The following is a 27,229-nucleotide window of genomic DNA, read 5'->3' on the forward strand; positions in this document are numbered from 1 at the left end:
AAATAGCACTGGTTAGCAATTGTAAATGGCTTTTTTTCTCCTCCAACATGAAGGTCTGCCTCGCTGCTGAACTAGACTGTACCACTCACCCCTTCCCCAAGAAATCTAAGGACATTTGGTGAGAAGAGGAAACCACATGTCATACCATCTGAGCACTAGATTCAGGGATAATAATAATGTCTTGTCTTTGATTAGCATTTTAGTTTCCAATGTGTTTGCACATGCACCATCTCATTTCATCCCTGGGACCCAGGTAGGATCTGGACTGTTATATCCAGACAAGGAAATCTTTTTGAGTGACTGACTTTCCCAAGATCAGTGGATTTTAAGTGATAGAACTAGACTTGGGACCTGGGTCTTTTGGATGCTGAATCTTTGTAGGGACTTGACTGTGGTTGAGAAAGGGGCAGACTGAGTAAGGGTGGTCAGAGAGGAGGATTTCTCTGCTGCATGGCTTTGAGTGAACAGGAGAGAGAAGACCAAAAGATCTCAACCTTTGTTTCTGCCCTCCTCCCCCCCCTTTTCTTTTTCTTTCCCAATTTCCTTTTTCCTAACTGTATTTCTTTCTCAAATTCTCTCCTCTGGTACAACTTTCTCAAAAACAGTACCAAATATTTTCTGTGCCCCAGGCTCTATTCAAGAATCAATCTCAAAAAGGTATTGGGGGTTAGGGGTGGTGGTGAGGGTGAGGGGATAAGGTGAAGAAAAATGGGGGGATGTACAGGATTGGGAAGATGGGTGAGAAGGGATTGGTAAAAGAGAGAAGTTGGCTCTGATACCAAAGATTAATTATAATCTAAAATGTTAGATTACTACATATATTTTAAATGCCTTCCAGGAAACATGACCTTGAAATGCAGACCTAGGAACAGGACACTCAACGACAGGGAAGACCAAGCCTACCAATTGAAGGTTTTAGTTAATTATTTTAAAGTTTAACTGGAGACTGGTCAGGCACTATAAAGCATCTATATGTAGCCCTCACTTTAGGTTAATTTGGAGTAAATTCAGCTTGTTGAAAATTATTTTTCTTAAGACTCACTGGGAAATTTGGAGAGAAATTGAGAACCAAGAAGTGGGCAGCTCCAACATCCTGTTAGAGATTCTATTTCAGTTGCAAAGGGTCCTTTTCTAGTTACCTGCACTAAAAATTAGATTGCACCTAATCTCATGGTATTGAGCAATTTAGAAATAATTCAGACTCTTGTTGGCTGTTGTGATAGTGAAAGTAAGTTAACTGTTGCACTGTGACATGCAAGAGAAAACAGAGGTTGCAAACTGGTGGCTCATGGGCCAAATATGGCCTGCAGATGGGACTCTTTTGCCTTCCAGTGTTTTGGGAGAATAGTGTTCTCCAATTCATTGGCCCCCACCAGTCACATAATACATACACATGCACGCACATACTTCCTTCTTCTCTCATTACTTCCTTTTCCTAGCCCTTAATACTTCTGAGTTTGAGACCTCTAAAATTAAATTTTTTTTAAAAAGTCATTATATAATGAGGCACTACAGATGTTGGCAAAAGCACACCAGGATGAAAATTATAGAAAGGTACATTTAGTTATAAAACCAAGGGGGAAAGTCCTTCCTGTAGAATTTTTGAAATCCGGTCCATTTTCTGAAAGGTAACACTAGCTTCCACATGAATCCAGCTCTGGAAGAGAAGGGGCTGAGTTGCAGGGCCCTGTGAGATGGCATTTAGCAGGGCTGTTTGTTCTATGGAACTAAAACTACAACAGCAAATAAGATTATGTCAGGCAATTGGCTGAAGAGCAACATGGTTAAAGTCATTACACACAGGCGACAAAGACCATGACAAAAGCAAAAAGAGTCACCTTTCCACATGATAGGTGATGCGGGTGTTCCCCTCTCTACCCCAATATCAACAGAAGGAAGGTACACAATGAAAGGTAAGTTGGGAACTAGCTAAAGAGCAAAACACCAGTATCTTTTCAAAGTCCTATTTCTGTATAAAGTTCAATTTTAAAGTAAGGTATTTAGGCAGCAGCAATGAAAGTACTTTCCAAAGGAGCAAGAAAGGGAAAAGACAAGCCAAGAGCCTCAATACCTGATGGACGCCCCAAGCCCCCTCCATCATCAATACCCCATCCTGACCCTTGTACCCCTCCTAAGTGCATTTGAGATAGAGGATGCTTTTGCCCCCAATCTTAGTGTCTGTGTGGTATGTGAGCATGATCCTACCTCTGTCCAAGAGCCTGGTTCTTCTCCCAAATTCAAGGGGAAATAGAAAAATAATCTATCACACTCAAATGCAAGTATGGATCTATGTTAAGAAGAGAATCCTGGAGTTAGGCTGTCCTGAGTTCAAATCCTAGTTCTAGCACTTGTTAGTTTTATGGATCTCAGTAAATTACCTTATTTACCTGGGTCTTGTTTTTCCTCATTCACAATTTGGACATAATGCATCCATCTATCTCAGAGGGTTTAAAAACTATTGTATGTTAATACATCTAGTTCAATGCCTGACACAGCAGTAGGCACTCAATGAATGTTATTTAAAACAACCATCATGATGAACTTGAACTTCTGTGAAAGGGAAAGGTGTCCTAGTCAGTCAAATGAAAGGAGAGCCAGTGTCAGATCTCATGTCATGGCTGAATGCCTCTCTGCTTATCTCTGTCCAGTTGAATGGCTTTGTCTGCATCAGCAGAGAGTAGGAAGCTAGTGCCATCAAAACCAATGAGACAAGCACTTTGTAAGTGCCTATTAGGGGCACAGTGCAGTGACACTGCTGGACCTGAAAAGAGGTCTTCTTAAAGGCTGGGCCATGATCATGGGAAGGTATAACTATTGTAATCTATCCAGACTCAGAGATGATGGAAGATAGTCTTCCACTGATGCTACATAAAAGGAGAACTGTAAGAAATTGTTAGAAATTGCTTCAGCATTGAAATCTTAGTGCATTGCCTTATCACAGTGCTAAATTATACCCCTGTACAACTTTTATTGAGCACTACAGGCAGGCACAATGAAAAATGGTCCCTTTTCTCAAGAAGACTAGATCAGTGGCCTCCAAACTATAATGCAGTCATCCCAAGATGGGGGTCAGATAATACTCTGGGTGTGGGATGAAGATAATGAGACCTTCCATTTCTGTTTTGAAAAACTTATCTTCTTAAAGTATCTGATGTATTTTGTAATATAAATACTATATTTGAATAGTAGTGCCTATATATAATTTATAAATAAAAATATAAATATTGGTGAGATCAAGTTTAAAATTTTTATTGATGAGGTTCATGATTAAAAACATTTGGGCCACCCTAGCTGGTTTGGCTCAGTGGACAGAGCATCAGCCTGTGGACTAAAGGGTCCTGAGTTTGATTCCCAGTCAGGGCACATACCTGGGTTGCCCCCAGTGTGGGGCATGCAGGAGGCAGCCAATCAATGATTCTCTCTCTCTCGCTCTCTCTCTCCCTCTCCCTCTCCCTTTCCCTTACTCTCTAAAATCAATAAAAAAAAAATATTTTTTATTAAAAAAAAGGTTTGGGCCCTGCCGGTGCTGCTCAGTGGTTGAGCGTTGACCTAGGAACCAGGTCAGGGTTCGATTCCTGGTCAGGGCACAAGCCTAGGTTGCAGACTTGATCCCCAGTAGGGGGCGTGCAGGGGGCAGCCAATCGATGATTTCTCTCATCAATGATATTTCTTTCTCTCCCTCTCCCTTCCTCTCTGAAGTCAAAATAAAAAGATATTTAAAAAAAAAAAAAAAACGATTTGGGAACCACTAGTTTAAAGAAGAAGGACAATTTTTGTCCATTGGACAAAAATCGTACACCTATGGATGAAGACAGTGGGGTGGGGGTAAAGGCAGAGGGTGGGGTGGGAACCGGGTGGAGGGGAGCTATGGGGGGGAAAAAGAGGAACAACTGTAATAATCTGAGCAATAAATATTTAATTAAAAAAAATACAAGACCAAAAAAAACCACCACCACCAACAAAAAAACCTACAGCCAAGCCCTAACGGGTTTGGCTCAGCGGATAGAGCGTCGGCCTGCGGACTGAGGGGTCCCAGGTTCAATTCCGGTCAAGGGCATGTACCTTGGTTGCAAGCACATCCCCAGTAGGAGCTGTGCAGGAGGCAGCTGATCGATGTTTCTCTCTCATCGATGTTTCTAACTCTCTATCCCTCCCCCTTCCTCTCTGTAAAAAATCAATAAAATATATTAAAAAAAAAAAAAAAAGAAGGACAAGTAAACCAACAGTCAAAAATCTAATGCAGAAGGAGCTTGGCTGAGGCACAGATGATAAGCATGTAGCTCAACAGACAAGGCTTCCTGGAGGAGGTGATAGCAGAGCTGCTGAAGTGTGTTTGGTGGGGGAGAGGGAAGAGGAAGAATGTTTCAGGTGGGCTAAACAGCACCTGCAAAGGCAAGGTGGCCTGTGCGTGTACAATGAGTGCATTTGAAATGTCAGGATACTGAGGGACTGAAGGAAATTGGGCTAGGAAGTTTCTGCAGAGATTCCGTTATGGTGGTCATTGAATGGGAAGCTTATTCTGACGGTGAAGGGTGGTGCTGAGGGATTCTAGCAGGGGAGGTGACATCAGGGAGCAGTGTTCCCAACTTGATCCTCCAGCCCAGTCTCCATTGACACTTGTCTGAGTCCCAGAGGAAAGGATTATAAAAGTGGGAGCTGGTGAAACCTCAAAAAGCTAGAACCAAAACAAAGAAACAAAAAAAGGTGCTAGCAGCCTCTGAAGAGACAGAAAATCTTCAACACTAGGCGTTGCTGGGTGAGCACCAGTAATGCCCAGGACACATGTCTGCGCAGAAAGGTTGTGCAGTTGTTTTTAAGTATTAGTGCCTTGGTGACTCCATTATAGCCAAAGCTGATAATCTAATGCAGGAGGGAAATGGCAGACACCAGAGCAGCCAAGAGGATAAGAACAGTACATGGAGTCCACTAAGCCACACTGGCAGGCTTTGAGGACCGATTCAGGAGGACCCTGCAAAGCATTAGCTACTCCCTCATATGAGGAGAGACTGTTCTTGTCTTATTCAATGTGTATCCCTTGGATCAGGACTGAAGGGTTATACAAATCCTGGGGTCACTGTTAATGCAGTTGCCTTATAAGTAACACCTTCTACAATTGTGCACCAGGAGCCTTGCATAGATGTTCAATCATGTAAAAAAGAACCAGTGAAATACTGATGGTGTGGCTGTTCTTATGCTCTTATTTAAACTGCAGGCTGGGCTGGCCTTATCCCATGAGGTTGGGGTTGTAGCTATCATCGGGCAGCAGTGTGGCAGACTGCAGTAGGGGGTAGGCCTGTGATGTTCAGTTAAAACTGTAGTCATCAGCTGGGTATTTCATTAATCTAGTTCTGAAGAAATACTGCAAGGAGCTGGAAATGCAATGTCATAACTATGTATATAGCCAATAAGGCAGAAACTGCCAGGTGGGGAACTAAGGGATAATGCCCCTGAGGGTTGGTCACTGGTGGCGTCAAACCAGAGAACCCCTGTTACTCTTTCTAAGGCTAAACCTTAGTTCTAGGAATGAGACTGGGGGCCAAAGTGAGAATGAATCATCAGAGAGCAGATAAAGCTGATTCATTTCTGAGCTGGGATAAAATCAATACAAAGAGCTTAAGACTTGGTTGCATAAATAATAAACAAGAAAATCTGGAGTAGACATTGTCCTCCTTGGAAGAAGGTGGGACCTAAAGAAAACATCCAATTGAGGCAAAGGTTGCTGTTGGCAGAAGTGGCAGCCTGAGTCTTCAAGAGCTGGGGAGTATCAAAAGTTCTTATAAATGGCCATAGGCTGGCATGAGCTGAAAAAGACCTGGGTTCATGATCTGCTCCATCTAAACAGTGGTGACGGTAAAGGAATGCCTCAAGCCACACTAGGATCCTGCTTCCATCTGGAAAACCTGAAAGATCCCTTAAGAGGACTGGCAGAATGATCCAGAAAACCGAGAGTGGAAGGCAGTATGGAGAGTTACATTCAAAATAGAATCCAATGTTCATACACATCCTCTTGTAGTATTAACAGATGTCCACACAGGGCACAGGAAGTGCATGGTTTTGATTATCAGTGTATCCCTAGATTAACAGAGTCCTGTATGTGGAGGCCAGACAACTGCATGAAACAGACCCCTTTGGTGGCTTCAAATGGCTCCATTAGGCTAATAGATTTAGACCTTCCTGGCACCTAGAATTTGAGTAATGGCCATGCTGAGTTTGGGGTAACTGTGATTGGATACCAGATCATTTGTAATGCTAAGCACCAAGCTATGGGGCCACTATATGTCCATACTTTGTCTAGGCCAACACACTGGGAGGCACAGTGCTCTGGGGATAGGCAAATGGTTTCTAGCCCACAGCTGCTATCATATCCTTCTGACCCCTCAGTTCTCTCACTGTCCCTTTCCTTTGAAGTATCTTTACTACCCAAATCAGGGAGTCAAATGTTTTTTGAAAACACAGAGGTATATCAGCCATCACTTTCTCTTGGACATAATAGGTTGAAGGGTTTGTTCTATGTTTTTATAATCTAGTGTTGACTTTATCTGAAACAAACATTTTTAGTATGTAATGGTGTAAGCATGCCATTATAAAGCAATTTTTTAAAGTTTGCCTGTGGTTACTCTTTGCCCCCCCCCCTTTTTTTTTTTTGTCTATTGTTGCCTTACTGCGTGCACTATGAAGACAGACAGGAAACAGACTGTGTGTGCCTGGTGAGAACTCACTCCAGGCTTCTGGCCTCAGTTTACTGCATCCTTACCTCATCTATAAAATCAGTGGGTCTGATGGCCAGAGTACCTTCCAGATCTTAAAGACCATGACTTTGTACCTAATATAAAGACCAGAAATGCCTCTAGAGTGTGGACATATAAAAAAATATGATCAGATGTCATATAAGTAGAGCTTTAGTTCATATATGAAGAATTGATAAAGTGGGTTATTACATGCAAAAAAGACTCTCTTTCAAAAAAATTAGTAATTGCCCAAGGTAACGAAAAAAATTTAATTTAAAAATAAAAATATTGATTTATTTTATGTTGACTCCTTTGTTATCAAAATCTATTTATTAAATTTGACCAATCAAGGTTTTATTTTAGGAATACTGAAACTGATAGCAATTAGTGGAAACCCAGTCTCCTTACTTCGTTCATCTTTCACCTACACATTTCTGGCACTTTCCATCTCTGAGCTCTCTCTCGTGAACTACCTCTGTTCCTCTCCACACTTTCTCTGGAGTTAATTCCCCATTGACAGTTTTTCCTCCAGAGGACAGAGCTGCTGCTTCTTCAGAGCTCTGGAGAATGCATGGTGGGGGTGCCTAACACATCTCTAGGGGGAAGCTGTTCTGGCACCTATTGGACTAAAGCCTTTGCATTTTCTTTCCCTGTCCTGTTTTGGTTTGTGTGTGTCTGCCATATATTCTGTCGGCTCTTAGCTGAAGGCCTTCCCAGCCTGGGCAACTGAATGCACTGCACAGCTGCCAAAATTCTAATTCACGATCTAGAATTCTAACTCCTGCTCTTTAGATCCCTGTTTGGCCCTAGTTCCAGTCTCCCGCCAACCGGGTCCTTGGCTGATTATCAGGCCCACTGGGGCCCTGCCCCCACCCCCAAGTGGGCCCAGGAAACCATTCTTGGCACCAAACTGAACTTCAACAACACAACTGCCCTGGCCTCACCCAACCCAACTCTCATCTCAGCATAAGTTTGTTACCTTGTGAGCTGGGAAACAGAAGAAAGGAGCAAGAAGAGAAAATGTCATGGGTGAGGGAGTTCATCATGCCCAAGTATTGTAGCTGCAAAACTTTGCGATGCTTTTACTCTGAACACACAAATGAAACACCTTAACAATCCTATTACTGGAAATAACACTATAGATGAGTATAGTTTATGGAGAGGGGAATACTATTTCTCTAAATATCTGCACCAAGAGGGTAACTGAAATTTGTCCAAAGGAAAAATGCTAATTTTGATATACCTGCATTAATTTTAAAAGGCACTATTGGATCATAAGCTCTTCATCATGTAATATTCCTTAGGCACTTAGAAAAATGCTATAGAGCAGCGGTTCTCAACCTGTGGGTCGCGACCCCTTTGGGGGTCGAACGACCCTTTCACAGGAGTCGCCTAAGACCATTGGAAAACACATATATAATTACATGTTGTTTTTGTGATTAATCACTATGCTTTCATTATGTTCAATTTGTGACAATGAAATTGGGGGTCACCACAACATGAGGAACTGTATTAAAGGGTCGCGGCATGAGGAAGGTTGAGAACCACTGCTATAGAGGAACACACACTTAACAGGCAAAAATATGAGTGTAACTGAGGTGGGGGTGGGGACAATGAGGTAATTGAGTCTTGGGAAAATGCTTGTTTTCAGGGGAGCTACCAAATTCAACTTCAGTGTTTAAGTGGTCAACATTCTGGTTGAAATGCTTACAGGATGGTGCCACCTTGATTGATTGGGGAATCCCTTCTCTTTTAGATGAAGAGTTAATATGTCCCTTGACCTTCTAGCCTTAACCAATGCACTGTCATTTCTCCTCTGACAGTTTGCTCCCAGGGAGACAGATGGGTTAATTCCCAGATCTGAGTTAGGGAAGTGGGGGGGTTGTAATCTGGGAAGAAATAAAATCATTTCAGTTTCTGTTTTCCCAAAAGCAGCAGGGTATATAACAAACGTGGTACATATGTAAAACACAGGCTAATAAATGCACTTGGTAATCAAGCACTCTACTTTGAAATTTAAATAAAGCTAAGATTTTCTTCTGGCCTAGTGGGAAACTTCATTAAAATCAATTAGTTAGTACAAACCTCCAGAGAATAGGGCCTTTTTTTTTTTTTAAAGAAGGTTTAGATAGTAAGGTGCACACAATTACCTTTCCTGGGTCCCCTGTGAATGTCAGTGTCACACCTAGACAGGTGGCCAAGTGCAAGCAAATGTCCTGGAGAGGGGCCTGGGTAACTCCCCATGGCTGGATGCATGTGTAATTAATAGATGTGTACTAGTCTATACTAAGAATGCAATATACATAACCAAGGAGGCTCCAAACAGATTGCACCTATTACCAACTGCGAAGAGCAGGCCCGTGAGATAAAAGTTGATGGCAGGCGCTCCCAGGTGAGGCCTTGGTGCAGGAGCAGAGGTTGGGGCCGCACAGCTGTTGCCGCGCGCCCTGATCCCTCCTCCCAGCGGCGGTGGCCTCACCCCCCTCCCCCGCCGCTCCCGCCGCCGCCGCTCCCGCTCCCGCTGCCGCCGCCGCCTCCACCGCCTCCCCTCAGCCTCCCAGTCTCTCCTCGCGCTCCTTCCATCGCTTCGCCCCCTCTCCCTCCGTCCCGTCCTCTCCGCGCCCCTCACCCCGCCTCTCTCCCCCTCTCCCAGCCCCTCCTCTCTTCACCCCACCCTGCCGCCCTCCCTCCCTCCCTCCGCCCGCCCGTCCGGCGCTCGCAGAGTCGACACCAGGGGGGCTCTCCATGTAGCACCATGACAGGCATCGCCGCCGCCTCCTTCTTCTCCAATACCTGCCGCTTCGGGAGCTGCGGACTCCACTTCCCCACCCTGGCCGACCTCATCGAGCACATCGAGGACAACCACATCGGTAAATGGCCTGGGGGTGGGCGGGGGTGCCCGGTGCCAGGAAACTCCTGCCCAGGGGAGAACCCCAGGATGGCCAGGGGTGGCCAGGAGGGAGGCTGGCGGCGGCAGGCGGGGAGGGTGCGTGCGAGCCCGGGGCGTGGGGGTGGCGGGATACGGAGGCGCGAGGTGCCTGGGGGCGGGGAGCAGGGTGGGGGCGGGGGAGGGCGCCCCGAGGAGCCGCGGGCGGGCAGGCAAGCTGGGGGATTCCGAGGGGCGTCCGCGCCGGCTGCGGAGCGGTGGGCGAGGGGGTGCGCCGCGGCGGGGGCGGCGGGAGGAGGGCGGGCGCCGGGGGATGCGGCGGCGGCGGGGCCGGTGGGCAGGCGGCGCGGGGCTGGGCAGGGGCGCGGAGTTAGTTGGCCCGGTGGTCTGAGAGGCCTGGGGCGCCGGGGGGCCAGGGGGCCGGCGTCCGCCGCTTCCGCCCGGGCTCGAGCTGTCAGGGTTCTGCGGCGGCTGCAGCGCGGGGAGGTGGGAGCGGGGGGTGGGGGTGGCTCCACCGCGGCAGCCATTCCGCTTCCTCCTCCCGCCGCCGCCGCCACTGCGTCCTGTCAGCGCCGGTTGCTAGGTGTGGTGCGACGGGAGGGGGCCGAGCCGGCGGCCGTCGCTGGAGGAGCCGGGGACCCAGCGCGGGGACCTGGGCGCCCGCCCCTGCCCGGCCTGGCGCGGACGCCGGGGCGCTGCGGGCTGAGGTCCCGAGTGCACCCGCGGGCCGCGCCCAGCGCCCCGGGGCCGGGCTGACCCGGAGGCCCTGCGTCTGCGGCTGCTGCAGAGCTGTCCCCCGGGCCCGCGGCCGGGCATTTAAATGCTCCCGGGCTCTGCGATTTGCCTTTCAAATGCAGCTAGGCCCGAGGTGCGCCCGCCGTGCCCCGGATACGCGGCGGCGGCCTGCGCGGCGCCCGGGGCGTGGGGGCCGCGGGGACCGCCGGGGAGGGGGCGCCTCGCGGGGTGGCCGCTTTCCTTTCCTGCTCAGGGCCCCGGGGCTTTTCAACAAGTCCTTTAATCCGAAGAAGTCCTTGCACACATTTGCACACTTCGATCCGGAGCTCCAGCGTGGGGTGATGGGTCCCTTCATCTGGCTCAGGCGATCCAGCCACCTGCGGAAGGTGTGGCCAGCGCCCACGAGTTGTCCTGTGTAGGCTGGAAGGTGAAGGTGATGCCCCAACGGGGCTGCCTAATCCAAAGAACCTGTAAATTGCCCCAGAAAGTCATTTCCAAATGAATGGTATGGATTCAGCCACGTGGATGCCGCTCACGTTTCTACAAAGTTGAGAGAATAAATCAGGACTGCTGTGTATTTATGCACGAATAACAAGGCCGATTTAAGCTCCTTTACTTAGAGTAATGCTTTCTATTAGCACATAGTGGGTGTTTGTGAAGCGTTGAATGCTTGTTTAGAATGGGATGAATGGTTTTAAAAAAAAGTCATTCAAAATATCTACATAATGCCATTCAAAAGATAATCCTGATGAGTAATTGACCAGGTTTTTGAAACATACCTAGCTTTAAACATCCATTTAATAGCTTTGCCATCTCCTCTGATAAAGGTATGACTGAAGAGCTTGGCAGGTTTTGGTCATCTTAAAAGCAGTTTAATGGAGTTATCAAATTTGCTGATTCATTTCATAATTGAATAGTCATAACTGAAGTTGCTTAAAGGATAAATCAGATTTTTCATGATGGGTAGTTTAAAATAATACTAAAACTCCCATAATGCAAAGTTCCAATAGAAATTTGTTAGTTCAAGTTCCTTTCCTTACCTTCAATAATAAATAGAAAAATAACTAAATAAGTAAAGTAAATAAATATATATATTATATAAGTAAATAAATAGTCTTTTCTCATCTAGGGAAGGTTGTCATTGCATAGTTCATTCACTCTGGCTAACAGTTATTTCAGGTTCAACTAGTTAATGTAAAATAACCTTTCCACATTGCCTGCGTACTAGATTAGCTGGTTAAAAGAAAGTATAAATTTATTAAAATGGAGGATTAACTGTAACAAATTTGTAGATGATTTGAAGCTAATTGTTGGTGAATCACAAGAGCTTTTTAAGTTTGCAGAAACTGTCTTAAGGATTGTGCAAACATTTTTTAAGAGGGTTAAGGGTTCCATAAATTTTCTTAAACTCAGCTTTTAAGTAATGACCGTTTTCAAAAGGCCAGTATTTTTCTCTTAGTGAAAATATTGAAAAATTAAGTTTATAACAATAGCTATGATTTAGGAGAACTGTGTAGCAAGGCTAACAATGACTATACTTTGGAAGTAGTTTGAAATTGGCAAACTTTATGGAAAAGTAAATGTTAAAATGAACAAACAGTAGAAATTCCCAGGGTGAAGAGACCCTCTTAAATTATTGTGTTCCTCCGCTGAGGAGAGGCCCCTTACTTTCGAACAGCAGCTCCATATGCAGAAAGAAAGAATAAAAATAACCTTATTCAAGAATTTAAAAATCCTTATTTCTAGTCAGTGTCAAATAACTATGCTTTTGATGAAGAGACATGAGTAAAAATATATCAGACACAGTATTTAGTGAAAGATCTATTGTTAAGTGGTATTTATTGCTTGTGGTTCAGTCTAAATTTTTAGAGCCAGTTAGGTGGTTGTTTTTAATGATTGACTTACTGATTTCATGTCCATGTTGTCCAGTGGCCACATTAGAAAGATGCATGAAAAGATGGCTAAGAGATCTATGTTAATATTATCTTTAATTTTTTTCTCAAGGAGCTTTCTATTTAGCAATCATAAGAGTATTGGAGATATGGTTAGGTGGCATTTCCATCTTGGGGACCTTTCTGAATTATTTCCTTTTAGCCACTAGTCAAAACCCTTAAGCAGCAATGAAATGAAGGTTTATGGGACTATGGCATGTTTCTTGCTTGACAGATTTTTCAAGGCCTTTAGTGTACAAGGCCCATAGTTTTCATTATAACTGTATTGTTTAGTACAGCTTAAGTGCATTAAGTTGAGTGTAGCTGTCTCTTTTATCTTACACATGTACACTTAGCTATTGTTTTACATTATTTCCCTGTACCCATAAGGAACAAGGACCTGGGGCTTTACAGCTAAGGGAAGTATGATTTTCACCAGCCGCTGTTTTAGCTCTCTTCCTTTCTCTTGGAAGAGTGCTGCACCTGTGTTCCTGTTTTCTTCTTTGTGTGTCATCACTGTCTAGTAGGGGAGTACCTATCTCTGTGTATAGCCTGAGTAGGCCAGTAAAACCCTCCCCCAGTTTAAATTGCCTAGAAACCCCATGGCCCTGTCACTGTGAAGTGTTTCTGCATCAGCCTCCCTGTCACTTTATCCTGGCTCTATTTCCTGGAGAAGGGAAAAGCTGATCAGGATGTGTTTGCTTCTTACCTGTGAGTAGATACTTGAGTTTGTAAAAAAAACAAAAAAAAACCACCAACAACAAAAACCAAACATTCTTGACATGCATATCCTAGATAGGTGAAGTTAAATTGGTAACTAGGAATTACAGAAACAGCAAGAGCACTAAATTTAGCACTGAAGGTCATGTCACAGACCCATGAAATGCCTGCTTCTCCATCCATGCATCCCAGTGCTGTGAAATCTTTGATTATTTGGTACATTTGTAAAAGTGCCTGTGCATTTTGAATTTACTTGTGTAATAATATATATCAAGCACCTGTTTTTTGCCAGGCACAGTTCTAGCCATTTGGTATTTTTCGGTGAATGAAGATCCCAGCTTTGGGGGAGTTTATGTTCTGGTTGTGGAAGATAGACAACAAGCTATCAGAATAAGAAGTAAATTACATAATATGTTGGAAGGTGGTATGGAAAAGGGAAAGATTAGAACAGGCTGAGATGGATTGGTAGGAGGAAGTGTTGGAATGTTTAATTGACTGGTCAGGATAGGCCTCACTGAGAAGCTGATAGGTGAGTAAAAACCTTGACAGAAGTGAGGGAGTTAGCCATGAGGACATACAGGGAACATCGAGTTCCAGGCAGAGGGAACAGAGAGTGCAAAGGCCCTGGGGCAGGACACACCTTTTAAACTGAAACACAGAATCTGGCCCAATTCAGTTACTCTTGTGATGGTACTAAACCAGCAGGTCATTTGAAACATTGCCCAGATGTTAGGAGCCTCAGCATTGCTGTTGGTGACTCAGGTTTTCCTGTGGAGGCCTCAATAGGAGATGGAGTATTACTGACTAATAGTGGCTCACAGTAGCTATGACTTGGTGGTTCTTGACCCTGAATGTCAGCAGGTTTTGTGTGAATCTCTACCTCTTAGTTTCTTCATCCCCAAATCCCAGGTAATAAATCCATGCTGCTTCATTTCATAGGGTAGATTTGTAAACCGTGTAATTAATAAAGATAAAAGTCTCTGGAAAGCAAAATAAGGAAGTTACTATCAGTAGTGTAGAATTTGGCTCCAGGGATAGTTTAGTGAACTTTTGCATTATCTTCTCTGAGAGGCATCATGATAGACTAAATAGGTGGGTGTACGATGTGGACTAGGCCCTTATCATCTCTACTTTATAAGTGAGCAAACTGAGGCACAGAAAGGTTATATAGCTTGCCTGCATTTCCGTGGCTGGAAAGTGTGAGCTGGAATTTGAATTTCAGACAGGTACGCAGAGCTGTGCCTGTCATATTGTCAAATAGGTAAGCAACTAGATGGTACCAGCCTTAATCCCCTTCCAGACACAATGGAACTGTGTTTCCTCCTTCAGGAAGTAACTGAACTCTTGAGGTGAGGATCATCTAAGAGGCAGCGGAGTGAACCCAGCTTATATGGGTGTGAATACACATCTCTGCCACTTGTCAGCTCTTTGATTGTGGGCAAATGGCTTAAATACACAGTGCCTCCGTTTCCTGCTCTGTATAATGAGGATGAGACCAGCACCTGACCCATGGAGTGGCTGATGAGAATTAAGTGAGCTCATAAGTGCAAAGTTCTCATCTGCAATATTAAATGATCAACACCCAATTTTTTGCCATTTTGTGTGTTACTAAATAAGTATGTTTGGAATCCTTCTGTGAATGTCTACATTAGAGGTTAACAGAATGTGGGGTGTGTCCACCTACTTGTGATACTGTTCGGGACATTTCACAACTATGTAAAATCATCAGGCCCTTCCCAAGAAAGACTGAGAATCGTGTACTATACAGGAGAATGCTTCGACAGTCTAGCATTGGGGTTGCAGCCTCTGGCCACTTTCTCTTCTGTGTGGCCAGAGGTACTTCAGATGCTGGCAACAGCTTTTGTCGGTGTGGACTGGAAAGTGGTGTCAAGGCCAGTGGCTTCCAACATGGCCTTTCCTGTGGCCTGTGTTTATTTGAAAAAACCCAGGACTGAAAAGAAGCACTGTGTCTTGGGCCTCTGGGCAGAGTCCCACGAGAACATTTCCTGTGGGGAGAAGGAATGAGTGAATGAAAAAATGAATGTATGAAAGGCTTGTCACTTCTTACCCTGCTTTCTGCCTGCACCCTGTGGCTTGGCGGCAAGATGCCCTCTTGCTTCCTCCCATGGTTCACAAGAAGGTTGCAGGTACAGAGCCAGGGAAGTTTTAAGTGTGTGCGTGTGTGTGTGTGTGTGTGTGTGTGTGTGTACACACGTGCATGCGCATGACCGTATGCACACGCTTGTGCACACTACATATACACTAGGGCAGTGATGGCGAACCTTTTGAGCTCAGCGTGTCAGCATTTTGAAAAACCCTAACTTAACTCTGATGTCGTGTCACATATAGAAATTTTTTGATATTTGCAACCATAGTAAAACAAAGACTTATATTTTTGATATTTATTTTATATATTTAAATGCCATTCAACAAAGAAAAATCAACCAAAAAAATGAGTTCGTGTGTCACCTCTGACACGTGTGTCATAGGTTCGCCATCACTGCACTAGGGGGTGGAGGACCTAAATCTAAAACTGCATGACATTCTCTAAAACACCATCTTCAGTAGTTTTTCCTTTTGCCCACATCTCACCTGTAAACACTCAGCTCACCCTGTATGAAACATTGCCAGTGAACATCCTGTCTCATAAGTTTCACAAGCAGCTTCTGATTATTTTCCTTTGGTGTATGTGTCTTCTGATGTGTGAAATATACAGACAGAAAACCCTGCTGCCTGCAACGGACTGGGTTGACAAAAGCCTTCCATATTCTCTGGAAAGTGGCTCCCTGTAGAGTACATATAGTATATGTTGGAGACACTTCCCATCCTGACAATTCTGGAAATGCAAACTGGCAGCTGTATTCAGAAAACCTGATTCTTCCTGTTGATGGCAGTGAAGAAGCCTCAAGGCTGGAGCCGGCTGTGACATCTGATGAGAGGGGCTTTCCTATTTCCAAGGACTATTTGGAAGCCAGAGGCCTTGTATTCTAGACTGAGGTCCAAAAGGACACAATGCTATTGACTCCCTTAAAAATCCTCCCTTTTGTCTGGCTGGTGTTGCTCAGTGGTTGAGCATCAACCTATGTACCAGGAGGTCACAGTTCAATTCCTGGTAAGGACACATGCCCAGGTTGTGAGCTCGATCCCCAGTAGGAGGCAGCCGATCCATGATTTTCTCTCATCATTAATGTTTCTATCTCTCTCCCTCTCCCTTCCTCTCTGAAATCAATAAAAAATACATATATTTTTAAAATCCTCCCTTTTATTCAGCTTTGGCTTTGAAGACAGAACCATACTTGACATGCCTTTGTATTTCTCTCCCTGCCCCCTCCTTACCCCTGACAGATCTGGACAGTGCAGACCTGTCACAGGCACCCTGGAAGAAATACTTGATGGATTGCAGACAATACATTTTATTTCATGATGGGGTAGTCGATTTGTTTCATATTGACCTGGCTAATGTGTTAAATAACAAATGTTTATTTAGAATCTGAAAATCAGAAATGGTAAATGTCAGAAATGTGTGTGTGTGTGTGTGTGTGTGTATATATATATAGTTGTTTTTAAAAATGCCTTTCATTTAGTAGGCTAAATCAGTTTTAAAATGTATATTTTCTGCTCGCAGTAAGCCCTCAAATGTTGCATTCGTTTTCACCTATTTTTTTTTAAGGCCCGCTGCAAGCAGAGACCAGACTGATGGATGTGCTCTTTAAGGATGGAGTCTTCCCAGTGGCTCTGTCTCCATGTTGACAGGAGTCAATGACTCTTCTCGAGTCACTAACTGCAGACTCTCTGTCCAGCACCAACATTGATGGTTTCCTCATGGCCCTCGCCTCACCCCCCACAGTGGCTTCCCAAAGGAAGCCCTGTTCACTGTCTGCTAGGCTATAAGAGTGACCTTCTCCTGAGATAGACCTCCTTGTAGGGACACGATCTGGACACCATGTTATCAGCCTGGAAAGACTCACTGTTCTGTTGGTATTATATGTAGAATTGATGTATATACATAATGCATAGATAAATGTATATATGTTTATACGTAAATATATATTCCTTTACATATGTACATACATTATATATAAGTAAGACCCTAATATATATATAATACATTAGTAAATAATATATGTACATATGTATTTACATGTATATATATATCACATGTATATATGTATATGTATATGTAATACAAACATACATTTCTATTATACATACATTCTCTCTCTCTCTGTCTCTGTCAAGATTAGTATGGATAGTGATAACTACCATACACACTTTTTAGTATTTCCTGTATGCTAATATTTAAGACAGTACTTCCTGTCTCCAAGGAATTGAAATTTATTTGGAGAGACTAGACATGTACAGACTGAGATAAACGATGAATAATAATAGGAACCATAGAGGCAAATTTATTATGAAGCTAATGAAGCTCAAACCCCAGGGTTCCTCACTTGTACAATATATGTTTCACCATTTTTTAATACATTGGTAGGGGCCACCCAGTCCTTTCCATGCACTGGAGGAGCCCTATTAGTGTGCACAGCACTGTGTTCATGGGATCAAAACTTGTCAAACTTGAAAAAGTAAGATTAATATCAATTGATTAATGCTTTCGTTTCCACTCTGACATTCCCTCTGTAACATTTCTCCTTGGGGTCAGTTACATCGTAGTTGAGGGTATTTTTGAGACATAGCTAAGGGGAAGTGAATTGGGGAACACCTTTAGTTTGGGTTTAGTGGGATGTATTTATACAGCTCAGTGTGTCTATGTAGGTTATTCCTAGCCATCCTAATGTGGGAATCACTTCCCAGGAACACCATCTGCTGTGCCAGCTCACCTAGGGTCCTTACACACGGGCAGGGGTAGGGGCAAAGGTAGCACTGCAGCATGAACCTAGACTGTTGACATCTGCTAATAGGAATCTGTTTGAATGTATGGAGCCAGAAGCTAGTATGTAAAATTCTACTTTTTAGATGTATAGAATTGTAAGTAGAGGTTAAGTCTTATCTAAGTGTAGTTAATATGGACATTCCTTCTGTTATGATGCAAATATATATTTATAAATGCACCATTTAAAAATATTTTTATTGATTTTTAGAGAGAGAGGAAGGGAGAGAGAGAGAAACATCATGTGAGAGCAGAACATAGATCAGCTGCCTTCTGCATGCCCCCAACTGGGTATCAAACCCAAAACGTGGGCATGTGCCCTGACCCACAATTGAACCAGCAACCTTTTGGTGCATGGACAACGCCCAACTAACTGAGCCACAACTGCCAGAGCAAATGCAGCATTTTTAAATTCTGTGTTTAAATTTCTTGCTCATTTGATTTGAGTGTGTGTGTATGTGTATAATTACTGACAAACTGATTAATGAGTGTCATCAACACAAAGAATATTTAAAGTCAGTGCACAAGAAAGTTTGTAGTACCCTGAGTTCTCATGGCTCATATATGAAAGAAAATTAATAGAAGTATTTACAAATTTGACAACCATCCTAAAAATTTTATAGCATCACCAATAAAGAACTGTGAGTCTGAAAGTAACTTTTCTGAATTATCAATAATTAAATACAAATTTCAACCACCCACATTTGAGGAAAGACTCATTTATCTTTGCATCTCATAGAAAATATTAATATAAATCATTGTCATGTAAGAAGTAATCAAAGAGTGTGCAGCCCAAAAGAAGCATTTAGGGTGGTGTGCAAGGTGGTTAATTAATTCACATGCTTGGTTGTTTTTCTGGATTTGAATTTGTGATGTTTTGGTGATGACAGCTTTTAAAATTTTGTACTTTGTTGTGACAGAAGATCACTTTTGTAAGCATTTTGTATTTGTAACCTTGCTTTTTTTTTTTTTTCATAAAGAGGGTCTAAAACTGCAGGCCTTACAGAACTTGGGTCCATTTCTTGGTACCCACAGTGAGTCTGAACTTTGTATAGAGACTGTTCTGAACAATTTCATTCAGTATCTAATTCACCCTCACTGCAAAACTATGAAGTAAACTACCCTATCCTGGAAGTTCGTCCAATTGGGAGTTAAGAATGCTACCATATTTGTTAAATACCTTACCTAGTGAAATATGAACTAGAATGTTTATTTTGGTAAGACTATATGTAAAGCAGAAATATTTTCCCTCAGGACAGTAAGCCTCTTTTACCTGCTAAGACGGCGTTGTTACAATTGGCCCCTTCCGCTGCCCTGCAGCACCTGCCCACCTCTGTGCCAGGATTGCCCACATCAGACTTTGTGGTCACTACTTGTCACTTTGCCTCCTGCAGAAACACAGCCCCTTCCTGCAGTGTTGGGCCTTGTCCTCTTCCTAGCCTCTTCTTCAAGCAGTGTTTTCAGAAATGAAATGAAAATAAAACCCGAGAAGTGCTTCTAGGGCTGGGAAAAGAGTAAGTTGAGAGGGTAACTTTGGGGAGTGAAAAACATGTCTTTGAAACGGATCTTCTCTGCAGGTGTGCATATATGAGGAATGATATACATATATGTCTCTGTGTATATGTTCATGGTATACGCTCAATACCAGTTATGCAATTAATCGAGGGTAGTTAATATTAAGGGAATTGGAAGACTTTTAAAAAGATTTGAAAAGGAAACCCGTGTCTTTATCTTTATACTTTGGAATTGAGCTTGGTTAGTTATTTTCCAGGTTAAGGATATTATGAAGATTAGTTGAGTCATTTCTTGCTTTACCTACAATATTTGGTTGCCTAGAACATTTCAGGGCTTAAACAATGCTAGGGCAAAGTATATCTTGCTTCCTCCAGCCTCTTTGCTAGGGGTTTTTGGTAGAAAGGGAGGCAAGGGATTGGAGTGGGGAGAAGCTTGGACTCTGAGGCTAAACAGACCTGGATTATTGAATCTTGATTCCAGGCTTTTCAAACTGGGATATTTCTGATAATCCCCCTTTAGTATAAAATTGTCACTAGCCAGTGCCTTCCTAGAAGGGCCTACTAGGGAGGCATGGGCTAGTTGCTTTATATTCTTTGCTAAGAGTGCAGTATTAGTCCCATTTGACACAGACATAAAGCAAGACAGACCAGAAACCTAGCCTGAAGTCACAGCCGGGCAGACTTTGCTCTCAGGTGTCCCTGTCTACATTAGCACCTGCTCTTCCCAGCCTAAGTTATAACCTTCTATAGGATATTTGCATTTTAATAGAAGGCTCTTGGGTACCAATGCGTCTTACACACTGAAAGGCTGATTTCCAAAGGGAGCAATTGGCTAGTTGGGGAGATACTTGATGACTGCCTTCTGGTAGAAACAGAACTGCTTCCAGACTTTTGAAGAAAATGCTTATGTAGGGTAGGAGGGTGCATGAGCATCCCATCATCACAGTCACAGCACTGAAAACAATCATTTGGCAGTTCTAACATGGTTGTAATTACTGAACTGTCTAAAGCTGCTAACCAGGTTTCTCTTTCAGTGATATTTATCCGGGAGTGGGGGGCTCCTGACAAACATAATATCTAACACTATACACACTTAAAAATTCTCTTTTACTTAGATTTTCAAAATTAAAATATTGGCATTATGCTCATGTACATTATTTTTTAAATGTGTTTGGCCAGTGGTACCTAACAGGACTCAGCTATAATGGTTGCTTTTGGCATGTGTTTAGAGCCCTCCCTGCCAGACCCTTCCCTGGTGGCATTCACAAAGAGAGCACACTTTAGGTCACATGACCCCATCACCAGACCTTGATGGTGGAGCACATGGGGGCTTGAAATTGAAGCACCCTTTTCCTTACCTATCTCATCCAGTGGGAGTCTTTCTAACGCTAATTTGGCTGCCTGATTCTCAGTAGATGGTGTAATTATGTAAGTAATGGCAAAAGCAGGGGAATTTGGGGGACATATTTGTACAGCTCACTGTTAAGTAAACTGAGCACCATGGTAATAAGCATAAATTATGCCCAGGCTTCCTTAGGTATCAAACATCAAATGAAGGAAATGAGGTTTTTGAAGTTTATAAACTCAAGTGAAGTACATATTACTGAAAGCCTTCACTTCAGAAATTCCAGGTTAAATTTTCTAAGTCTCCTTTCCTTGGGAGAGAAGACAGGCAAGGCGTTTCAGAGGCCCTCAGTAACCTGTAAATAGTTCAGGTTGTAGATCTTTACTCAGTCGATCTTTTGATAGGGTGTTTCCAACACTGGACGTCTGGATTTTGGCACCAACTCAGCCCAATGGTTGGCAATGTGTGATTGAAATGAAGGCGTCTCAATGTTCAGCCTGCATTGGAAACCCCCTTTCCTAGGCTGGCTTCACTTCATCGCTTCCAGGAGCCACACCAAAACATCTGCTGTTAAAATATATCAACATTAAACAAAATCTTTGGTCAGGAGATGTTATGTGTACATTTCTCTTCAGATGTTGGAATAAAGAAAGATTATTTTGTCAAAATCTGGAAAGATCATAGCATCTTAAGTGTTTATGTAATGTTTATTGTAAAGTCATGAGAATTATTCTTATCTGTGGCTTGTAGAAATAGTCTTACTGATTTCTAAGTCATACCTTATATGTCAGTAGAGTTTAAGTCAGGAGTTTTCATCTTGGGTCGCCATCAGAATCACTTGGGTGAACCTAGAAAAGTGAAGCTGCCTGAGCTCCACCCCAAGAGCTTATGTGACTGACCCGGGGTGGCCAGAGTCTGTGTGTTGGTTTTTGGTTTTTTAAAAATATTTTTATTGATTTCAGAGAGAAAGGGAAAGGGGGAGAGAGAGAGAAACATCAGTGATAAGAGAGAATCGTTGATTGGCTACTTCCTGCACATCCCACACTGGGGATCGAGCCCACAACCCAGGCATGTGCCCTGACCAGGAATTGAACTGTGACCTCCTGGTTCATAGATCGATGCTCAACCACTGAGCCATGCCGCTGGGTATGGATCTGTTTTTTTAACATTACACAGTTGATTGTAATATCTTGTCCATGTTGAGAACCCACTGGTGTACATCTACACTAATAAAAGAGAAACATGGTAATTGGCGTACGACCGCTACCCTTCCCATTGGCTAATTCCCCTGTCACTCACAGAGTAGGGCCGAGATATGCAAATTAACTGGCAGCCAAGATGGCGGCCGGCAGCCAGGCAGCTGATGTGAACAGGGAGGCTTGTTTGCTTCAATGACGGAGAACTCCAACGTTCCCCGCCTGACTTGCCGGCCTCTCAGCTGCAACTCTAAGCAACTATGTTGCGAATATAGAAGCTAAAAAAACCCCAGAAACCTGCTTTACTCAGCAGGGCTTCAGCCAGCCGGACCGCAACATTGTATCAAATACAGACGGTAAACAAAGGCCAGAAACCTGTTTTCAGCAGCCAAGGCCTCAGAGCTAAAGCTGGCCCAGAATAAAAAAAAAAAAAAAAAGAAGAAAAGGAGCGGTTGGGGTTGGAGCTTCAGTCCCAGCCTGAAAACAGCCCTCAACCCCTCAGCCAGACTGGCCAGGCACCCCAGTGGGGACCCCCACCCTGATCCAGGACACCCTTCAGGGCAAACCAGCTGGCACCCACCCGTGCACCAGGCCTCTATTCTATACAGTAAAAGGGTAATATGCCTCCCAGCACTGGGATCAGCGGAGCCGCGAGGCCTCCCGGCACCAGGATCAGCGTGACAGGGGGCAGCGCCCAAACCCCCTGATCGCCCTGCGGCTCTGTGTGTGATGGGGGCGGGGCCCCAACACCCCCCCTCCGCCCCCCACGGGCCCTGCTCTGTGTGTGATGGGGTAGAGCCATAACCTCCCCATCGGCCCTGCCCTGAGTGTGACAGTGGCGGCGCCCCAACCCCCTGATCGGCCCTGCTCTGTGGGTGATAGAGGGTGGTGCCCCAACCCCCTGATCCGCCCTGCCCTGAGTGTGACAGGGAGCGGTGCCCCAACTCCCCTATCGGCCCTACGCTGTGAGTGACAGGGGGGAGCTCCTCAACCCCCTGATTGACCCTGCTCTGTGCATGACAGGGGGGAGCTCCCCAACCCCCTGATTGACCCTGCTCTGTGCATGACAGGGTATGGAGCCCCAACCCCCCTGATGGGCCATGCTCTGTGTGTGACAGGGGGCAGTGCCCCAACCCCCCAATCGGCCCTACCCTAAGCGTGACTGAGGGTGGCATCGTAACCTCCCAATCTGCCCTGCTCTGTGCATGACAGGGGAAGGTGCCCCAACTCCCCAGTCGGCCCTGCTCTGAGCCCAACCAGGGGCTGCACCTAGGGATTGGGCCTGCCCTCTGCCACCTGGGAGCAGGCCTAAGCCAGCAGGTCGTTATCTCCCGAGGGGTCCCAGACTTCGAGAGGGCACAGGCCGGGCTGAGGGACCCCCCTCCCCCCCAAGTGCACAAATTTTTGTGCACCGGGCCTCTAGTTAATGAAATAATTGACATTGTAAGGATTATGGAATTTTAAAAGTGACTCCCACTGTTAAAGAGGCATGACCCTTATTGCATTTCCTTACTATAGATGTAGTTTTTAGTTTTACAGGAAGCAGTTGTTTACCGTAGAGCAAGTTTGAAGATGTAATAATATCTCATGTACTTTGTACAGCAGACATGCTCATAATGGGGAGCCTGTGGCCTGAGGATCTCTCACTCAGGACACATGTATGAGTGAAGTGACCAAGTTCAATGTCAGTGGGAGTGGTGGGGACGCTGGCAAACTGGAGAGCCCTGCTTCACTGAAAAAGGCAGCCATTGCTCCTCCAGCCTGGTGTTGGCATGTTGGAGTGCAGGCCCTTGCCTGGTTGATCCTTTCAGTAATGTTATTATTTGAGAGAGAGAAGCTAGGAGCTAGATGTTTATGTGGAATCTGTCTTTGAATGTTAGCAACTAATACAGGTGGTTTTCAAATATTGTGCAAGAAAACTACTCCATGTAATCACGGTATTTAACAAGAGATATTGAAAGGCCATGTGTTTTAATGGAGTTCATATGAATGCTGAGATGTACTAGTAAGCTCTGAGGACTTTTGTTTCTAGCAAGGAAGCTACATAAACTACAGAGGCATCATAGAAAAAATAGTTTAGTTTTTTTTTAAATTTCCATTTCTCTTTATGAAATGGTTAACTGTACTTTAATAAGAAAACTTTGTGATTGAAAATTTTTTGTTTATACCAAATTCTGAACCACAAACCTCGATCCTCAGAGTGTATTAAGATCATCATCAGTTGCATTTCCCTCCACTGGGTGACAAAAAAGCAGGATCCCTCAAAAACTCCATCTTGAGTGTTTGCATCATGGTAAGAATACATTTTGCACATGTCTGAGCATCGTATCACTGAAAAACCGGGAGGAAACTTAGCCATGATCCAGTCCAGTTAACTCATCCCTTGGCTGAAGAAGCTGAGGTGATGTGAAGTCATGGGGGAGCAACAGAGCTGGGCCCAGAGGAGTGGAGAGAACAGCATGGAGCAATGGTTCAGTTCATGGGTCCGGGAGCCAAGCTGTCTCATCTGGATCCCTGGCTTTGCTCCTTTTGCCATGCTCTATACCTCTCTGTGCCTCATTTTCTTCATCTCTAAAATGGGAACAATAATACTACCTGTCTTTAGTGAGATGCCATTTACACTTGGTGTGTTAGCTGTTGGAACTCTGGTCAACTTTCAAGAAAAGAAAGCTTCATGCAGTTCCCTTCCTTGCCTTGTGGAGGACTCGAATCCCACTGGCTAGGTGACCTTGGCCAAGTCATTTAATTTCTGTAGGCCTCAACTTCTGCCAGAAGAGGATAGTGAGTGTTTACCTCAGAGTGTTGTTATGAGGATTAAAGCAAAACATGTGTATGAAGGGGCTGGCAACTAGGAAGCACCCCATGAATGTTAACACTGATGTGATTGTGCCATCTTTCTGCACCATGGCCACAGTCCTCAGATTAAGAATCAAAATAACCTTATACATTTCTGGGTTTCGCTAAGCATTTTTAGTTTGGGATGGTGAGTGAAATTTGACTTCCCTGGCAGAGTTTTGGTTGGTGTTTGTATAAGTCATACTGAGTGGTCCTAGGAATCCATGAGCTGTTAAAACATTCCACACACAAATTCTTGCTGTTTCAAAATATACCAGCCTTAATTTAGTATTGTTTATCCAGATTGAAGTTTTTGAGACATTAGATCATGTGATGACAAAAATGACTTCCATATTTGATAAATAGAATTTTCTATTTGGGAGAAAAGGCATTTTAAGGGACTAGAGAGGTTTATTCAGTTGAATACAGAAGACGTAATTTTTTCATGTACCAACTAAGCAATGGAAAAACAGGAGATGATTTTGTATGTATCATTTGTCAAGGTTTATTGTGAGTCATTCAAACATATTTATGGGACTTTGATGAAAAAAAGCCAGGAACATGGCTGTAAGGTCTCTAACAAAATGCCATTTTCTCCTCATTAAGTGGCTGTGCATCCCTTTAATAATGGTCCTTGAGATGTCACATACTCAAATGCTGCCAGTCTCACACGAAAGTCCCGGAGAGGCCTTGTCTGAAAAGTTGGAGTGGCAGTGGTTGAGTTGTTTACTGATTGTAGGAATATTTAAAATACTTTATTCCTAAATGGTATTTGACAGCCATTGAGATCATGTTCAGTCCTGTAGAATATATTGTCACTGGTTTTCCCCTTCTGAAAATATGCCCGGATCCAATCCACAAGCTGGTCCAGGCTCATGTGACTTACCAGTACTTAAATAAATGGTTTCCTGCCCTTTTACCAGTATTACTGAGGGTTTCTTTCCTTCTTTTTTCCTTCTCCCTCCCTATGGGCTCTATGTCTTGAAAGATTTTTGTCTAACAAACAACCTGATTTCAAAGTAATTAAATGTTTTGTTTTTCTGTTGTTATTTTATTTCATGCAGTGACATCTAAAACTCCCAATTCATACATTCATTAAACACTTACTGAGTGCACTGTGCGAGTACTACCTAAGAGCTTGGGATACAGTAGTGAATTACACAATTAAAGTCCCTGATCCTGGGAGAAGCAGACAAAACACAAATGCATGAGATAATTTCAAAGTCATAACACTGGGAAGAAAATAGAGTGAGGCAGGAGAGAGAGGCTGAGAGGCCCATTTGAGATAAGGCAGTCAGGGGTGGATGGCCTCTTTGAGAGGGAGGCACCTGGAAGGGACCTCAATGAAGTAGGGGAATGAATGAGCCCTTTGGGTGCTTGTTCCAGGCAGAGGGACTAGCAAGGATGAAGGTCCTGAGTAGGAGTGTCAAGTATGCTTGAGGAGTAGCAGGGAGGAAGGTATACTGGGACAGAGGGAGTGAGGAGAGTGGTGGGGGAAGGGCTGGGAGCAGTGGTCAGGGGCCTGCGCATGTGTGTGTCAGCCGGAGTCACAGAGGAGTTGCAGTAAGTCCAGCCCCCTCAGTGGTTATGATGGCTACAGTTTCCACTATGCTTTTTGTAACATTCAAATAGCTCAAGGACCCCAGTGCCACCTTCAAAGCCCTCTGGAGACCTGGAAATCCTGATGGCCTCTGGAGCACTTCGAATTTAGTTTGCTTTTTCTTCAATTCTAAAAGCCCCGTTTATATTTTGAAATCTATCTTGAAATACAAATTTTTGACTAACGTAATACATTTGACTAACATAATTCATTTATTGTTTTGCTATTTTATTCTGGAGTGGGAGTGAAAATGAGGATTATTAATAATCATGATGTGCCCTGACTGGTTTGGCTCAGTGGATAGAGCGTCGGCCTGGGGCAAGGCCCCAGGTTCGATTCCAGTCAAGGGCATGTACCTTGGTTGCGGGCACATCCCCAGTGTGGGGTGTGCAGGAGGCAGCTGATCAGTGTTTCTCTCTCATCGATGTTTCTAACTCTTTATCCCTCTCCCTTCCTCTCTGTAAAAATCAATAAAATATAAAAAAAAATAATCATGATGCATTAAAATAATGCATTAAAAATAAAGCATTAAAGTAATGCATTAAAAATAATATTGGGTGCAGTTTGCAAACTCTGGGAACCTACAGGTTTCTTAACATTTTTCTTCAGGAGTTTTGTGAAATCTTACCTGGATTTTAGTGGATATAAGTGTTGGCAGAAGGGGAGGAGAGAATGCTCTTGAAACCAGTAACTTAAAACATATTGACAGAAGGGAGAAAATTTTCTGAGGGAGATTATATAGACCATGAGCCTGAACACAGTATTTCACCATCAATACCTTTTATTATTTTGAAAAGTAATGTTTTCTCATCCATGTAGCTCATCCATGAAAAATAGATACTGCTTTGTCTTC

General features: G+C 43.9%; 1 protein-coding gene across 11 annotated transcripts in view; it reads left to right on the forward strand.

The window, feature by feature from the left end:
• The first annotated feature begins 9,327 nt into the window (after window positions 1–9,327).
• Window positions 9,328–27,229, forward strand: part of JAZF1 (JAZF zinc finger 1) — a 304,972-nt gene continuing 287,070 nt past the window's right edge. For 2 of the 11 annotated variants that reach the window (XM_036327763.1, XM_036327764.1), the window contains exon 1: window positions 9,406–9,598. Coding sequence is in view for 1 of the 11 variants with exons in the window: in XM_036327767.1 (XP_036183660.1) it covers window positions 9,484–9,598 (115 nt within the window). In the remaining 10 variants the exon portion in view is untranslated. Of the gene's footprint in view, window positions 9,599–27,229 lie in introns of all 11 variants that reach the window. The other 9 variants (XR_004970833.1, XM_036327765.1, XM_036327767.1 and 6 more) reach the window with 8 other exon arrangements.

This window comes from Myotis myotis, unplaced genomic scaffold (assembly GCF_014108235.1).
Source record: "Myotis myotis isolate mMyoMyo1 unplaced genomic scaffold, mMyoMyo1.p scaffold_m19_p_11, whole genome shotgun sequence".
In the NCBI taxonomy this organism is placed as follows: domain Eukaryota; kingdom Metazoa; phylum Chordata; class Mammalia; order Chiroptera; family Vespertilionidae; genus Myotis; species Myotis myotis.